Source organism: Protomyctophum parallelum (genome assembly GCF_964188405.1).
Source record: "Protomyctophum parallelum genome assembly, chromosome: 23".
In the NCBI taxonomy this organism is placed as follows: Eukaryota; Metazoa; Chordata; class Actinopteri; order Myctophiformes; family Myctophidae; genus Protomyctophum; species Protomyctophum parallelum.
The window spans coordinates 27,024,530-27,038,282 of record NC_139715.1 but is presented as its reverse complement, the minus strand read 5'-3'; the positions used below and the strand labels follow the sequence as shown (position 1 = coordinate 27,038,282).

Genomic DNA, 13,753 nt, shown 5'->3' with positions numbered 1-13,753 from the left:
ATTTTTGGGCGTTCCTGTCTTGTTTCGTGTCAGTGTATGCCTCCTTTCATGGAGGCGGGACTAAGTAACAAGTGGAAGTTACAGAGTATTGCAATGTGGCAAATGACTTTTCAGCTCTCTTATTATTATTATTAGGATTATTATTATTACATAAATAAAAAAAGACAGACAGGTGAATATTGCCGGTTCTGTTTTCTGTGTGCGTATGTGTGTGTGTGTGTGTGTGTGCGTGCGCGCGCGTTTTGCACATTTGTGAGAGACATGAGAATATATGTCTCTGTCTATATATATGCATACAATATATGTATAGGCTACACAGATATGTACTGTATGTATTCATGTGTGTCCATGCATGCATGTGTATACTATGCAGTCTGTGTGTGTGTGTGTGTGTGTGTGTGTGTGTGTGTGTGTGTGTGTGTGTGTGTGTGTGTGTGTGTGTGTGTGTGTGTGTGTGTGTGTGTGTGTGTGTGTGTGTGTGTGTGTGTGTGCGTGCGCGTGCGTAAGTGTGTGCGTCTGTGTTTGTGCTTGTCCATCCATTGGGTGGATATAGACAGTCTTTACTGTCTCCTGGGTGTGAACTACATCCAGTGCACCAGTGTCACTCCTGAAACAAAGACAGCAGAAGATTAGAATGTATGGATGGATGGACAGACAGACAGACAGACAGACAGACAGACAGACAGACAGACAGACAGACAGACAGACAGACAGACAGACAGACAGACAGACAGACAGACAGACAGACAGACAGACAGACAGAGGCAGGTTCGATTCAAGGCCTCAGCAATGCATAAAGGTGTTCCTGATAATGAGTAAGGCCCACGCATACTCCAGTTTTAGATGATACTCACCTTTTTGGTGTTTAGTAAAAACAGAGATAATATGTGCTGGGGTGAGCAGTGAGTCGCCTATTACCGCGGCATGACGTCATGTTGTAGTCTTCCCAACACAGGATATCACCTAAAACTGGAGTGTGCATGAGACTCTCTGAGGCACTGCCCCCTGTTACTTAGAATGGGTTAATCAAGCAATAATAAGCCACAAGAGGTTGCAGTTTACCTTTTATTTTGTAATGTTACTACTAAACGGAAACCAGACAATCAGAATCAAGGAATGGGACTATAGCCATTTCAGAAAGAAGAGAAAAGAAAGAAAGAAAGAAAGAAAGAAAGAAAAAGTACCTGGTCATGGTCAGTAGTTTCTCCAGTTATAACTATTCTCTTCTCAATCCTCGTGGCTGAAATCCCTCCTTTCACCACCTGAGGACATATTGATGATGATTCATGCCATAGGCGTAGATTACACACCACAAAATGTCTGTGTGTGTGTGTGTGTGTGTGTGTGTGTGTGTGTGTGCGTGAACTAGTGAGTGTGTGTGTGTGTGTGTGTGCGTGGTCCATGCGTGCATTGGCTAAATTCTGTTCATTGTCTGTGATAATTGGGAGTCGCCATATATGGATGAGGTGATGCTTCCTGTATCGGTGATCTGTATCCTGAAAATCGTGTTGCTGAGTTTGTGCATCTACTTTTGTTTTTGTTCAAGAATTTCTTGTAAATGTGAACTCGACTAAATAAATATGTTTTCTCACCCGTGGAGCTTCAAAAGCCTTCACCAGGGCTGCAACATCCTAGTGGAAAAAACATTGAGGAAAAAAGACAGAAAGAAACAATAAGCCCCTACGTTTAAAACACACATGCGCGTATGCATACATACACACAGACACATGTGATGACTTGATCATGTAACTGACTTAGAGTGTACAAATGGAACCAAAATGGACACTCTCAGATTCATCTGGTCTTTGAAATGTTTGAGAACCACTGTACACTAAATGGAACAGAGTCTTCATTAGTATCATCAGTAACACCTGTGAAGGTAGTATGGAAGGGGCTAATATGGTATCTTCCTCAGATTCGGGTTCTAGTTGGAAACGCCCCCCAGCCAAATGGTGCGCTGTGACTGGCCAGTCGCTGTGATTGACAGCCTACACCTAAACCTAACCCTAACCCTAACCTCAGTAAAACTATACCTAAACCTAACCCTAACCCTAACCTTAACCTCAGTAAAACTATACCTAAACCTAACCTCAGTAAACTATACCTAAACCTTACCTCAGTAAAACTAACGCAGTGGCTGGGGGGAGTTTCCAAGAACCCGAATCCGAGGAAGATACCATATTAGCATAGAAGGGGCCTGGAAGGAGGAAGGGTTATTCTGTGTGCATAGAGCCTATAGAGCGTCGCAGTCCCGCCCCCTTTCATGACGACGCCAGGCCCAGGAAATGAATCTCAATGCATTTTTCCCATAGACATTAAAAAAAAAAGACCTTTTAAGCGTCGTTAATATTTTGGACCAAACTAATAATTACAAAGGAGAAAAACAACAAAAAAAGTGTTAAAACCGGCAGTTTCTTTCTACTTTCTAATTCTTTGTTTGGCCCTAAAAATTGTATTTGTTGTCATGATTTGTCACGACAAGAGTTGGCTTTGCCCGCGGCGTAAACGTCTTGAAATAAATACTTTCTGAAAAGTCTATGAGGAAAATGAACGGGGATTTCTTTTCCGGGTCTCTCGAGGGGGCGGGACTGCGACACTCTATTCAGTATTTAAGTCCGACGTCATTTTGTAGTGCTACGTTACGTCCGGGTCCAAGTGGCACCAGCTCCCGTCCGCATCTCATTGTAAATAGAATATCTAAACGCGTGAATCTTTTTACAATGACGTTATTTTTCAGAAAGGAAGCCATTGAGGGGTAAAATGGGTCTTAATGCTTCCAACTCGAGTAGAATTATTAATGTTTTGTACAAGTGTCCATGACAACAAAACTATATGATGTGGAGACAATAAAGACTATTATTATCATTATTATTGGGGGGGCATATTTAGAATTTGTGCAGGCTTGAGTATGTTGAATCTAGTTTGCATTAATGAGGAATTTAGTTGACACAATAAAATAAAATGGCAATAGTATTCCATGTGGGGCAGACGGCCTGTCACAGCCAGATTTGGGAGAGCAGCAGCTTTGGAAAGCGGTAAAATGAGACTTTCGTGGTTGTTTTCGTCTCAGATTTAGTCCGACGGAGCGTCACAGTATAACTCTATGGGGACACAAAAGCGACACAGAAGTAGGACCCGGAAGTATCTCAGGAGGGGCGCTCACGTCACGGCTAAAATACTGAATAGGGGAACCCTGGCGTAAGCACACAGGTCGTGAGGGGCGGGGTATTTCTAGTGGCCCAGATATCCAGTGTGTACCTTATGCTCGTCCACCATTGGCTGGTTCTGGAAATGCGACTCTGTCGTTGTGACAACGGAATCAACACTCTCCGATGTCTGAAACAGGAAGCAAAGAAAGCACAACTTGAAAGTCATAGTAGTGTTTTAGCTATAGGGTCCGATTATTTTGGGAAGCAACGGTTTAAGAAATGTCACATAATATTACACAACTTTCCACATTTTGCAACTTTACCCCTTATCCCTAAACTTATTAGCATTTTTTTTTTACAATTTTAAAACATTTTAAAATAGTTCAACTAGCCAATCTACATCGACACGTTCTGAGTTGTAGATCAGCTATTTGAACTTGTTTTAAATAGTCAAAAATGGTAAATAGTTTAGGAATAAGGGCTAAGTTACTGAGAGGCAGGCCAGCCAGCGTACCAACAGTTTGTATGGATACAGACAGACAGACAGACAGACAGACAGACAGACAGACAGACCTGTATATGGCTGTCTTGATGTTCTGTAGAAGTGCACCCTCTTGATGCCGACTGGAGCAGAGCAGTCAATTTTGGAGACATGTCATCGAATGTCGGCTTGGGCTACATACACATAAATACAAATACACATATAAATATACAGAAATACACAAATATACACACACACACACACACACACACACACAAACGGTGGTGCAGACAGACAGCTGTAGCCATGCAGGGGGGTGACGCTAAAGAGACATGAGGTGGCTGTGAGTGTAGTTTACTTGAACCAGAAAGTGGTCAAACATAGCAGTTTCAAATGCTGAGCCCATTGTTATTTTAACAACCTTTTCATGGTCTTTAAAAATGTTTTAATATGCTGTACAATGTACAGTATAACACATTTGTAAACAAAAGTATGCTCACATTAATAAAACTCCATGTACAGTACAGTGCACATGGAGTTTCATTAATGTGAGTTCACTTCGGTTTATGAATGTGTTATCACTGAAATTATGAACTGGAATGGAAGCATAAACTCTCAGAACCTGAGACTTAATCGAGCCTCAAATTGAGCATGAAACCCGCATCTTAACCTAGCATCTGTTGAAACAACATGCTATAAATAAACATAAACTGATATTCATCCAACACCATCTGCAAAAGATGATTAGAGTCCTCTGATTGGTCCAGGGCTGAGTGTGTGTGTGTGTGTGTGTGTGTGTGTGTGTATGTGTGTGTGTGTGAAAACTTTTGACAGAGTTTGTACAAATATTTTAAATTTATACAACCCTGTGCAAGTCCCAAACTTCCATGTCACTTTTGCGTGGAATCCTATGTTCACACCTAGTTCAGACAGCAGCGAGCTTCTGATGGTCTCGCCACAAACCTCAGTGAAAGAGTCAAACTTTCCTCAACTTGTCCTTCCATGTTTTCTTTTTTGCTCGAACAAAGCCACTTTCTCTGAGCTTGGAAGCAGCTAATACCATGTCATGGTGTCATTGGTGTGTGAACTAGGTGTCAGTGGCGTAAATATCGACGGTGCAAATGGTGCAGCTGCGCCGGGGCCCAGGGGGCACCAAAATGAGCCAAGTCCCTCCCCGCCCAGTCTAGCATTGAATAATAGTAAATATTATGTTGCACCAACATTAGGAAAAATCAAACGGCTAAAGTAGCCGATCTACATGTTGAAACGCGTTCCTCCGTCAGTCTCATGTGTCACTGTTTGAGTTTGGTGGGGCTAAACTAAATATTTGCACCGGGGCCTATCACCATGATGTTGCGCTACTGGTTAGTGTCCTGAGAGAAACCTAACAAACCATCCTTTCATTTTCGTTGGAGTTGGGTCAATGATAGAAGTGGCTAGCGAATGGCATTCCAGTCCCTTTCGTTAGTGTTAAGAAAATGAAAGAAGAGGTTAGTGAGGTAGTGCAGGTTAGCATTGCTAACAAGCACATTTCTGTTTTGTTAGTGGCAGTATCAGAAGTGCTTCTAACCAACAGGCTTCCATTCCCGTCGGCCATTTTGGTTTCAGTGTAGAAGGCTCAGAATGGCACAGCAGCGAAGGCAGGGGGAGTCAAAATAAATCAGAGGCAGCTCACGCGCAAGCGTGCACACGCACACACTATGTGCGGGGATGTCGGCAGACATCCTCAGGCTTGTAAGCGGAGCGTTTGCTTGGTTTCCATGCCAACATTTAATCAACCAATCAGCTTGCTGGATCAGCATACCACACTGGCCAGGGATGGAGACGTCCTTCCGCTCAGTTGACCCGGGGAAACAGGAGAGAGGAGGGGCGGGCCGGCGTTCGTCAGGAGGTCATCGGCTCTCAACAGAATCAGTCGACTGTGGTGAGCGTCGATGACATCACCGCTGATGTTGTAATCACTGGCCGCCGCCGGGCCAGAGATGAGCTGAAGCTGACTTCCTGCCGTCCACATTGTGGTACTGCTAGCAGGAGCGGTAGTAGTGCTAGCTATAGCGGCGATACTAGCCATAGTAGCAGTACTAACTGTAGTAGTAGTAGTACTATCTGCAGTGGTACTCGCTGTGCTTGTCGTTGTACTGGGAGGCCAGGCGTTGCTAGGAGACAGCGGAGAGCTGGGCGTCATCACCTCGCAGATGGTAACTAATGGCAGTCCCGCGCTGATGACATCATTGATGACGTCATCTGCCAGGGTCACAGAGACGACCATGCCCGCCGGCATCTCCTCTGCGGCCATTTTGTCAACACTCGTCAGGGTGACGTCGGCGTCCTGAGATGTCATGGTGACCACCCTTCCGGAAAGCGTGTCATAGCTCCGTCCCAGTTTGTAGCTCTTCTCTCTGATTGGCTGAGGACTGGTGCCGCCGTAACGCGACTGGCTGTCTGGCTGAGGAGGGGCGTGGCTAACTAACAGCCAGGCATCCTGCAGCACAGACAGAATGTATATATACTGTATACCACTATAATCATTATTTATTTATTATAACTAGAAAATACTGTTCCTGAAGAGACAGTGTGGGCTCGCTTGTTGGTAGCAGGTGGCATGGACCCGTTTTTAAAGATTAAGCCAATGAGGAGGTCGATTAGAACTGCAGTTGTCATAAATGGCCTAGAAGGTGTTGCTATGTCCACGCCTGCTGGTTGCAGAAGGATTAACACTCCATTCAAGTGAATGGGTATTTGAGTAGACTTTATTTGACCAGACTTTTGCTTTCATTAACTAGTGAACATTTTCATGAATACTACTATGCTTTCAGTCGTTGGTTAAAAGTCTATAAACATGATAATGCATTTCACGAAAGTATTATTATTATACGTATATATCGTAGGATAGAATATAGAATAGATTGCAATAGAAGTTGAATATTTACATTTGATTGACAGCCTACCGCAGCTGGTATGCTGTCCAATGGGAGGGGCTGAGTCTCAAGATCTGATGTCGTTGGCTGTTCAGAAAGACACAGAGAACATAAACCAATACAGTGCAGTGGCAGTGGAAGAAATACTTCAACTGGCTGTAGATATACTCTATTACAAGTCAAAGTACTGCACACAAGTGGTGATTTTTATTAAATGAAAAAGTATGTTTGAAAATGTCCAATCCAGTCTACCAATGATGTCACCGGTAGGGAGGTTTCTAAACTGTCCACAGCCCTGCTCTGAGACACAGAGTGAGAAAACGGAAAAGGTACCACAGAATAATGATGAACAGTATAGTGAGGATCTATGAAGATAGGATGAAAAAGGCGTATAGTGCTCCTTTGAGTAAAGTACTTGAGTAAAAGTACGTAGTTACCTCCTGAGGTTCCAGAGGCTCTATCATGGGCGTGAAAACAGGAGAGCAGGACATTCGTATATCCCACTCCGTCATCCCTCCTCGCACTCCTCCTGCAATTACAATGACAATTTATTAATTCATTGATTAAGTACGTCATTATCTATCTATCTATCTATCTATCTATCTATCTATCTATCTATCTATCTATCTATCTATCTATCTATCTATCTATCTATCTATCTATCTATCTATCTATCTCTTTTTTGACCTTCGTTCTAGCACAGGGGTTCTCAACATTTTTGGCTGGGGACCCCCGGAAAAGGTTTCAGGGCAAATCACAGCACGGAGACAGCCCTGATAAAAAATAAAAAAATACCTCAGAAACACACACACACACACACACACACACACACACACACACACACACACACACACACACACACACACCTACGCCCTCCAGGAAGTTGCGGCGCAAAGCGTAGATGGAGCTGTCAACCTCCACAGCTATAACCTCCGCTTCCTCGGTAGCTCCGCCTGCTTCCTGTTCCTGAAATCAAATGGATACATGAGTTATTTTTAACTAATTAACATAATATCCACTGATTCACTCACTAACACCTGAATTATTTAAAGATGTAGTTCTGTGATTTTTTTCAACATTGGAGCGCCTCACTGGCCCCTTGGTATTCACCTGTTTCCTATAGGCTGTGTGTGTTCCACTTCCTGTCGATTTGATCCAATGAAATCCAATGAAACTGGTCAGATGACCAATGATATCCAGTGAAATCGACAGGAAGTGGAACACACACAGCCTAGGAGAAAGGTGAATAGACGCCTGACAAAGCCGGATGCACCACGGTGGATGGGACTTTACCTCTGCGCCACCTGAGCACCTCAAAACGAAACATTTATTGCATAGCAACTAAAGCACAACTTTTGTACAAGCTCGCAATGCTTCGCATCTCGACACGTTTTGAATTTGTAGATTGGCTATTTTCAAATAGCCCAGCATTAACCCATTCTGACCTGAGATCAGATTCTAAAAAATTCTATTACATCCTGACAGTTTCATTATTAACCCATTCTGACCTTAACCTGACGCTGCCAGATCCAAAAAGCTTGCTACACAAATTTGTTTCACAGCATATGTTGGGAAACATGGTTACCCAATACCGCCCTCATCTGGCAGAGTCAGGTTATTCTGACCTGAGATCAGATTCTAAAAGTGTCTTCGATTTTTCAAAAATAGCAGACCTACAAGCTCGTATCGCGCCACTCGGTGGCGCGATATGAGCTTGTAGATCTGCTATTTTTCAATAGCTAAAGCACAACGTAATGCTAACACCAAAATGGGTTCCCGTCTAAAATGGGTTAAAGTGGTTAAACTGATTTTGCTATAGCTAATTTGAACCAACTAACCCCCTCAAGGAGTCAAGGACGTCCCTCTGTGTGTCTCCGGACCCTACTTTGAGAACCACCCAAACTAGTTACCTGTGGGCCAAATGTCTGTGTGTTTTATTTAGTAAGAGTCACCACTTGATCCCTTAAATTGCATCCCTATTCTGAGGGTGTCACATTCCGTGACATGTTTTGGATTTTCATGTGTTTTCCTTGGTTTTTAGTTAGTTAGTGTTTTAACTAATTGTTTTACTGTGATTTTGTAGTATTGTATTGCCCTTGATTCCTTGTTGCAGTTTCAGTTTTGCTTTACACTGTGTACCTTTATTTTGTAGTCTTGTTTTGTAGCCTTCCTGTCTGCCCCTGTAGTTCTGTTCCTGTCTTGTCTCACTAGTTCTGTGATTGCCCATGTTTCCACCTGTGTCCCCTTAGTTCCCCAGCCTATCCCAGTCGTTGATTATCATATTATCAGTGGAGTTCACCTGTGTCTACTTATCTCTTGTCTATTTATATGCCCTTGTGGTTTTGGTTCTCTGTTGAGTCGTTGTTTGTAGTCACTGTTCAGTCTTGTTTTTGAATCCTAGTGTATTCCTATTTCCTAGTGTTTCATCGTGCCTGTTTCCCTGCGTTGTTAATAAAACCTGGATCTTGTGAATCCTGCCTCTGCTTCTACTGTCTGCACTTGGGTCCTAGACTACTACTACTACTACTCCTAGACTACACCTTCTCTTCCCTGCACCGTGACAGAGGGAAACATTAGCTAAACATGGCCAATCTATAAGATCACAATGTGATGCAGCTTTCCGATCTTGAATGAAGACCCCGGAACTAGAAATCCATGCATTAAACTAGACTTACCTGTGTCTTCAAGTCTGAGTCTTCATCAGACTGGTAGACAGACAGACAGGCAGGCACGCCGCACGCATGCACACGCGCGCGTGCACGCACACACACACACACACACACACACACACACACACACACACACACACACACACACAATTATTTGGTAAAATTCGTAGTAATAATGTACATGATGGATAGGCTATCAAATATTAATAATTGATAAATAATAATATTTCTTTTACCTCTGACAGATCTATAGCTGTATCTGTGAGCTCAGTCTGACAGACAGACAGACAGACAGACAGACAGACAGACAGACAGAAAGACACAGGCAGATTAGAACAAAGTGCACACATTGGTCTGTCTGGAAGTGTGTGTGTGTGTGTGTGTGTGTGTGTGTGTGTGTGTGTGTGTGTGTGTGTGTGTGTGTGTGTGTGTGTGTGTGTGTGTGTGTGTGTGTGTGTGTGTGTGTGTGTGTGTGTGTGTGTGTGTGTGTGTGTGCGTGCGTGCGTGCGTGTGTACCTTGGTGTCATGCTGGACTGGCGAGGGGGGGCTGTGCTGTGAGATCTCCAGAGCTCTCCTCTCCTCCTCCTCTCTCTCTCTCTCTCTTTCTCTCTCTTCCTCTCTCTCTTTCTCTCTCTCTTCCTCTCTCTCTTTCTCTCTCTCCTTCTCTCTCTCCTTCTCTCTCTGCTTTTCTCTCTGCTTTTCTCTCGCTTTCTCTCTCAGCTTCTTCTGTCTCTCCTCCTCTTCCCCCTCGTCCTTCTCTTTGTCTCTCAGTCTGTCCCTCTCGTCCCGCTCCGCCGTCAGAATCAGCAGCTCCTCATCTGACACACAAACAGACAAGTTCCATAAGTGGCCCATAGAGCTGTGGCTTCTCATAGTGGGCGCTGTGGCGCCCAATACTCTTTGGTCAAATGAGTACTTGGGCGCTGCGGCGCCCAATACTCTTTGGTCAAATGAGTACTTGGGCGCTATGGCGCCCAATACTCTTTGGTCAAATGAGTACTTGGGCGCTATGGCGCCCAATACTCTTTGGTCAAATCAGTGCTTTTCCACCGCCAGTCGATGCTTCGTATCCATATATTAGATTGCATAATTCAATGCATAATCGGCGGAATGGTGCAGACTTTGCAAGGATATACATTTATTTTATAATGCTTGCATTTTTCCACATAAAATGTAAACATTTCCGTTGGCTTGACACGGGAAATTATGCAATTACTTAATGTAAATTAACTTGTTGCGTCAACATTCAAGAAATGACGACACTTTCAAGTTAATCCTAATTGATGTGATGTGACTACTGACTACCCAGACTGCAGCTTGCAACGTTGCCACGTCAGGTAGTGTCCCATCGAAGTCAGATAAGGGACAGCACTATTTTAAATCCCTTTTTTTTTACCTTGAAAACAATGAAAGGGAGACAATAATATATGCATTTGTTTTGCATTGCTACCTCACTCCCATGAAACATCAATACTGAAGAACAGTTTATTACATTTAAAACAGAAGATAATAACTAAAGTAAGAAGTCATCAGTGATGGCTCTCTTTCATAATGTATAGTAACCTAGTTAGTGTAATGTGAAGTACAGTTACCTGGCTCCAACTGTTTCTCGGGTGTAACGACGGTGATTACGTCGCTAAGGGTGATGGCCCTAGAGGAAGCATACAACCCCAAACCAAAGTCTGAAACACACACACACACACACACACACACACACACACACACACACACACACACACACGCACACACACACACACACACACACACACACTATGAGTTTATGCTTATCTATCTATCTATCTATCTATCTATCTATCTATCTATCTATCTATCTATCTATCTATCTATCTATCTATCTATCTATCTATCTATCTATCTATCTATCTATCTATCTATCTATCTATCTATCTATCTATCTATCTATGTTACATATGTCTGTCTGTCTGTCTGTCTGTCTGTCTGTCTGTCTGTCTGTCTGTCTGTCTGTCTGTCTGTCTGTCTGTCTGTCTGTCTGTCTGTCACTGTATCATGGCAAAAACACTGGATGTGGAGAGTGGAGTTTCGTGTTCATGCTCTTATAGAGGTATTAAGGCTCAAAGGCTATACGTTCATTTTGACATTGGACTTTATCTCCCAAAGTCGCTGTACTGCCAGTTCCCCAATCCCCCACACATCCATGCGTATAGTCTTGTACCAATGACCTGCCAGTGAGGAGCCGCCAGCAAGATGACGTGTGGAGGAAGCCTGCTTTCAAACCCCACCGCAAAAGCAAATGGAGGCAGCCCTACTACTAGTAGTAGCAGGGATGGGGAATGGGTGGGGAATTTTCACCTTCGAACACAGCCTAGAAACCAATTCTGCCAGCCAACTATAGTAGTAGCATGCTGGTCTAATCATTAGACTGCAGATCCACACCTTCTGGGTTTGAACCCAGCTGCTGCCACTATACCACAACTATTTTTTTTAGACGATAAAGTATAGTTTTAGACCACAATGGAGGGGCGCTATGTCTCTAGCAAACTTGAGCCACGAGAGACAGGAGCGGGTTGCCATGTCAGACGTTTGCTAGAGCCGACTCAGCCCTGTTCGAGTTGCAACCCAGTAGGCACAGAATAGTAAATTATTACCCCCCAAGGCAATGCCAACACTGAGTAATTATGTCCCACCACGGAGCAAAGCCAAAGTGCTGTCCTCCTGGAATAGACAAATCCACAGGCGGGTGCCCTGGTCGCAGCCCAGGGATTTCCTGTAGGCGGAGACAAGATATCTGCGGTGTACACAGTGTGCTCTTCTACTACAGTGAATGGGAAAGTGATGTGATGTTTGTCTGCTCAAACGTTGCTCTTTTACCTGCTTTTTTACTAACCAGAACTACCCGGAACATCAAGATGAACCTGTGTAGTTTATGGCTGCTCCAACAGTACATGTATAGGCCTAGTGACAAAATCCGACTTTGGAGAGAAACGGAATGTCAAATACGAGCGCCCGCTCGAATTTCGCTGCGATTTATGTAACTGGTAGGCATAGCTCTCTCTGAACGGTCCACAGCCCACTGAGACACAGTGTGAACAGACAGAAATGGTTCCATATCGGAATGAGCATCAGCAAATGAGAAATTAAATGAAGATGAGGTTAGATTTATCACCAGTATACTCCACATCCACAACCAGTATGTTTTGGGCCTTAGCCTTTACACAAAGCACCACAACGGCACATTGCCACAGCAACGGCAGGCCCAGCCAATCAGAGCTCAGCATAGGGTGACCAATCAGCCAATCAGCACTGAGCACATGCACCGTAGGCTGGCAGCCACTAAGCAGTGCTGTGTGTGTGTGTGTGTGTGTGTGTGTGTGTGTGTGTGTGTGTGTGTGTGTGTGTGTGTGTGTGTGTGTGTGTGTGTGTGTTAGGTATTAGGTATTCGCAGGTGTTAGGTATTTGCAGACAGTCCTCTTAAAGACAGTGTGACAATTTCACAATAAATGCAAAAAAATGCTCCTTTCTGCGTATTTCACTATTTTATTAACTCTTAATTATTAAGGATATTGACATGTCATTACATATATTAACAATTAAGTCAATAGTAACATTCGTTTCCCAGGTGTCCGTATGCCTAAATGTAAATGTCCCTTAAAAAAAAGAGAGAATCCGTTTTCTAATCCAGTCTGTCGCGGTAATAACGGCCAGAACCCACGGCTGGAACCAAGTGTGCCGCGCACCTCCGTTTATATTTTTTGGTTTGTTTCTTTTGTTTCTTTTGGTATAATAATTGTTTGGCATATACATCTTTTATTCACACATCAGCGCGGCCAGTGAGACTAAACTAATTGATATATAGAGAATAGAGAGAGAGAGAGAGAGAGAGAGAGAGAGAGAGAGAGAGAGAGAGAGAGAGAGAGAGAGAGAGAGAGAGAGAGAGAGAGAGAGAGCGAGCTAGCTAGCTAGGGATAAGCATTAAGACTGAAAGTGTTCCTTATTTTGTAAGTCTGTGCATATAAAGTTTATATTGGCCTGCAACCATTTTTCATAAATAAACAAAACAATATCATCTGCATGTTGTCTAATGGAACACAACAATGCTAATAATATGCCCATACTAAGCATAGCCTAAAATGTAGTTACTGTAGGTCAGCCGGCCCGACAGTATAGCTCATCGATAAAATTACCATTAAATATGTCACTCTGTCCCTTTAAGAGCTGCAATGCTTTGGGCATGCTCTGTGTGTACCTGTGATGGCCGGAGAGCCAATCTGAATGTCAGTGGGCCTCTCGGGCCTGATCCTCCGAGCTGGGAACCAATCAAAATGTCCGGTCACCAAGTAGGAAAAAATAGAATGAAATAAACAACAATTTGGACTAACTCTTTGTCTCTCAGGAATAACTCATAGTATAGGAATTAAAGGGATATTTCACTTGGCACCCTGGCTTTTGTGGGCACCTCAGACAGTTGCTTGATTAAGTATTTAGATATTTGATATTCATTGTCCCCTTCCTATGCAAACCCATTGTAACTTCAAACTCCATTTCAACTATGATAGA

The 13,753-nt window shown here is 43.4% G+C and overlaps 1 protein-coding gene across 1 annotated transcript in view; it reads right to left on the bottom strand.

The window, feature by feature from the left end:
* Positions 1-601: 601 nt before the first annotated feature.
* The window catches only part of LOC310853976 (band 4.1-like protein 3), a gene marked incomplete at its 3' end in the record, with an annotated part of 19,587 nt that continues 6,435 nt past the window's right edge, over positions 602-13,753 (bottom strand). The window contains exons 12-21 of the mRNA XM_083758451.1: positions 13,443-13,502; positions 10,810-10,899; positions 9,935-10,035; positions 9,224-9,325; positions 7,415-7,514; positions 6,986-7,077; positions 3,723-3,824; positions 3,259-3,336; positions 1,593-1,631; positions 602-607 (exon numbers count right to left, since the gene is read on the bottom strand). Coding sequence (XP_083614577.1) covers positions 602-607; positions 1,593-1,631; positions 3,259-3,336; positions 3,723-3,824; positions 6,986-7,077; positions 7,415-7,514; positions 9,224-9,325; positions 9,935-10,035; positions 10,810-10,899; positions 13,443-13,502 — 770 coding nt within the window. The remainder of the gene's footprint in view (positions 608-1,592; positions 1,632-3,258; positions 3,337-3,722; positions 3,825-6,985; positions 7,078-7,414; positions 7,515-9,223; positions 9,326-9,934; positions 10,036-10,809; positions 10,900-13,442; positions 13,503-13,753) is intronic.